At 43.8% G+C, this 4,144-nt stretch overlaps 1 protein-coding gene across 1 annotated transcript; it reads left to right on the top strand.

Moving 5' to 3' along the window:
• Window positions 1-224: 224 nt before the first annotated feature.
• Window positions 225-3,767, top strand: LOC121537578 (early growth response protein 4). The gene is made up of 2 exons (XM_041845171.2): window positions 225-612; window positions 868-3,767. The coding sequence occupies exons 1-2, from the start codon at window positions 456-458 to the stop codon at window positions 2,181-2,183; spliced, it is 1,473 nt and encodes a 490-aa protein (XP_041701105.1). The 5' UTR covers window positions 225-455; the 3' UTR covers window positions 2,184-3,767.
• The last annotated feature ends 377 nt before the right edge of the window (window positions 3,768-4,144 follow it).

Below are 4,144 nucleotides of genomic sequence, written 5' to 3'. Positions count from 1 at the left end.
TTCTCGCAGATCCAAGAGAATTGTTGCAACGTCAGAATCGTAACTCTCCTTTTTTTGGGGAAGCCCGTCACATCCTCTGTCCATGTATGGGCATGAAGTTTACACGCAGCGGGGAATCCTCTCACTGGAGCCGATGAATGGGGGGGAGGGCTCTAGCGACCCGCCGGAGTGTATATAAGGAGAGGCAAGGGAAGCCACTGGTGTGAAACCTACCCACAGCAACAGATAGCCGAAGAGCTACAAAGCGATACAGAACGCAGTCATCTGGACAAAAAGGAAATTTCGAATTATTTATTGACACCTTTTTTCCTCAAACGACCACCTGCACATTTTCAAGGATAATTGACGACCCCGTGCATCAGAGGGGAAAGGACACATCATTTGCATTTGCTTTGTTGTTTTTTAATCTACCTACACTTACCTGGATTGACAGACTTGAAATCAATCTCACAATCATGCTAAACAACATGGATTTGAACTCTAAAGATTCCTTCTACCCTCAGTTTGAAAATTGTAACGGTTCTTCCCTGGGGATTGAAAATAGCTCTCGGAAAGATACCCAGGAGGTGTTTTCGGACGCAGAGAGAGGAGCACCTGCCCATTTTACCCATGGTAAGTTCGCAGTAGCCTGTTGCTGCATTGCATAATATGATAAATAAATATGCATGCATTGATAGTCTGAATAAGATTGTTTGTGGTTGCACATTGTGATTTATTAAAAACATCGCATGGATTTAATTTGGCCCATTTGCAGCCGTGCATGTTACGCATGTATGTTTATTGATTACATAACGACTTTAATTTATGTGCATTTATCAGTCTACAATAAACATTTGTAATGACAAACTTTCCCTCTTTCTTTTTCAGAGGGAGCACCTGTAACCCTGAAAACCGAGGCTTCTAACTCAGATTTCGCCTTTAATCCCTGCGAGGGGCCCAAAGGCACCTACTCCTCCTCCCTCGCCTACTCAGGCAGCTTCTATGTCGAGGCGACTCAGGGGGGCCCGTGCAGCACGGAGACATTGCTCAACATGATCACAGAAATTGTCGGTATTTCTACGTTACCGATCTCCGAAGTTCAACTGAGCACCATGGACAGCAGCAGCTTCGGCGACGCGGGCGTCCAGAGGCAATCCTCCACCTGCAGCGCCACCCCGCCCCTGTACTCGCAAGGGCAGACATGCCCCAGCTACCCTGACGGTCAGTCCGGCGGTCAAGCTCAAGATTCAGCCTCTCCCCAGGTGAGCTTCGGCTCCCCTGCTCAAGTCCGAAACCAGAACAGCACCACCGAGCCGCAGTCAGAAGCTGCGTCTTTTCCAGTGGTGGTCAAGAATGAGTTCGAAAGCAGCTGTTACGAATGGGGTACGTTCAATAAATCGGACGCCTATTTGGGAACGGGCTTCCAATCATCAGAAACGTTCCCGATGTCCAGTGACTTCCCGTCTGACCAACAAGTGGATGTAAAGGAACTTTTGGACTCATTTTCCCCAATGTGTCCTAACCCAGAGATGGAGTTCAAAGTTGAAGGCGGAATCAAGCAGGAGCAGTGCTATTCTGACACCTGCTCTCAGAGTTTCTGCAGTTCTCTTTACTCCAACTACCCAGTGCCAGTCATGGACCTCTCAACCAACAACCTCCTCAAACCAGCTATGTTTCCCAACATTGAACTTCCGCCATTATCTAATCAGTGCGATTCGACTTGCCAGCTTACCTCACCAGCTTTACCCAGTACTATAGACTCAATTCTTTACTCCTCCTTATTGCCAGACTCCTTTGCCCAAAGTTACACGCCGCGCGCGCAAAAGGCACCGCGTGTCAGGAAAAGCCCCGCCGCCTCCACCGGGCCTGCCAAAGAGAAACCCTTCACCTGCCCCATGGAGAACTGCGACCGGCGCTTCTCCCGCTCGGATGAACTCAACAGGCACATCCGCATCCACACCGGACACAAACCCTTTCAGTGCCGCATCTGTCTGCGCAGTTTCAGCCGTAGCGACCACCTCACCACCCATACCCGGACTCACACCGGAGAGAAGCCGTTCTCCTGCGACGTATGCGGAAAAAGGTTCGCCCGGAGCGACGAGAGGAAAAGGCACGGTCGCGTGCACCTGAAACAGAAAGAGAAGATGGAGCTGAAGCCACAAGTGACCAGCGCGTGGCCATTTACTCTTCCCGAGGGAATTTGAAGAGACACCACTACGCACACGAGTAGCTCTGTCCACACAACATTGCAATCTTTCCGTCGAAGATAAAAAGCTTAACAGTTCATTGCTGATTACAGGTCGACGTATCAACGTTTGCGGTGTGACATATAGGTCGAGTGAAATTGGTTTGACTGTGAAAGTCTCTATAGGGAGTCTTAGAATAAGGATGTTTTGCGAGTTTGAATTGCATAATGCTATATCGGAGAGCGAATTGTGAAAAGGGTCTGCTCTTTCGACCCTCGTTTACTTGCTGCTGCTGACTCTATGCAACACATGCATAACTTGATTGTAAAACCTTCCGAGTTGACAGCTCAACAGACCCTTGTTGTATTTCTCTGTTACAATCAACCAATTTGGTCATTTTAAACCAAACACCAAGGCATCGTAACAAATGCCTGCAGCAGTTCAGCACCCTTTCGTCTGGACAGCTCCAACTTCAAACCTCGAAGAAATATACCAATAAGACAACGAACTGCATCGAAATTGCTGGGCTGTATTGCACTTATATCTAATTTGAGATATCCTCTATCAACTAGAAAGTCTTATATTTTATGCTTTCGAGGCTTTTTATACCACTAACACTGCAACCAGTCAGACAGTGGTTCTTCAAATGCATGTTTATGTTCATGTGGTATTATTGAATATAGCCAACAAATAACTTAGTCCTCCACTTGCCGAATGGAAGTGAGAGAGACTTCGTTTTATGACATGAATGTAACACATTATTCTTGGCTTTGGTCACAAAGCAGTCCATTTGTGCCAAGGTTTTGATAATGTATTTAGCTTTGCTGTCAGTATTCTATTGATTGGTCTTTGTGTTGTATTTAAACAAAATGGTTGAATTATTAAATCGTGAAAGTTATACCATAAATGGAAAATAAATATATTTGTATGACTGTACTTTGTATTTTTATAGCTGTGTATATACTTATTTCAAAAGACCCCTGTTAACCTTGAATTGTTAAAGTGGAAAAGGCTTTTTTAAAACATACTCACAATGTTGTACATGTGCTTTTGGAGGGCTGGTAGCAAAATAGTGTTTTAGAGAGATTGTCATTTGATATCAAATATATTTCTAAGACAAGTAAAAGATGACCTAACTGTTCGTATAATAATGACTCGAAATATCATTTGATTACACTGCTAATCAGTTCGTGATGAGGACTATAGTGTTAAACTAGTAAGTCATTATACATGGCTCTTGTACAGTACAATGTACTGTATTGTACTGTCAAGCCAGAATTGACTAGCAGCACAACACAACAACATTGCTGTTGAGTAATCAGGTAGCACACATTGCTGCGAGTTTATGTACTTTTCAGATGAGATAATTTAAGACTTGACAAGGCATTACTGATGAGGAAGCTATTCACTTGAGCAAAAAACAATGCTTATGGCTTGGCGAGAATGTCACCAATCAGTCAGGGTACTGTAAAAAAGTGTTTTAACTCGCCTTAAGTTATATTAACTGCTTGGGTATATGATTAATTTTGTATATATGCACAGTTTATACGAAAATACTTTCGATAAATTGAATATTGATGTTGTTATTTTTATGACAAATGTTTATGAATAAAATGTTTGGTTTTCTGGAAACATTGCAAGAGTCATTTGTCCATGCATAGAAATTCCTCAGTCCTATGCTGACAACTTCCTTTATGTAAGTAACACAGTCTCTTCCACTAAAGCAGTCATATGGATGACTATTGCGGCTGTTCCTAAAAATACACGTTCTAACGGGCAACCTAGCGCCAGCAGATAGTGGAATCCTAGCATTAGACATCACAGTTCTATGTAATGGTGACTCACAAGGCTTTGGACTCCAACACATTAAAGTGAATACCCTATTACTCTGTGTTGTGATTCTGGTCCCTCTGACATCAAAAAGGTCAAGGGTTTATAGCTACCAAATGTGGAGATGCGATACTCACCTTAGGTTAGGG

This window comes from Coregonus clupeaformis, chromosome 24, assembly GCF_020615455.1.
Source record: "Coregonus clupeaformis isolate EN_2021a chromosome 24, ASM2061545v1, whole genome shotgun sequence".
Classification (NCBI taxonomy): domain Eukaryota; kingdom Metazoa; phylum Chordata; class Actinopteri; order Salmoniformes; family Salmonidae; genus Coregonus; species Coregonus clupeaformis.
Note: the sequence above shows the minus strand (reverse complement) of the source record. Positions and strands in the feature narration are given on the sequence as shown.

Coding starts and splice junctions, on each gene's coding strand:
- LOC121537578 (XM_041845171.2), top strand. CDS start 456: ATGCTAAACAACATGGATTTGAACTCTAAAGATTCCTTCTACCCTCAG. Junction 613..867: donor ACCTGCCCATTTTACCCATG/GTAAGTTCGCAG, acceptor TTTCTTTTTCAG/AGGGAGCACCTGTAACCCTG.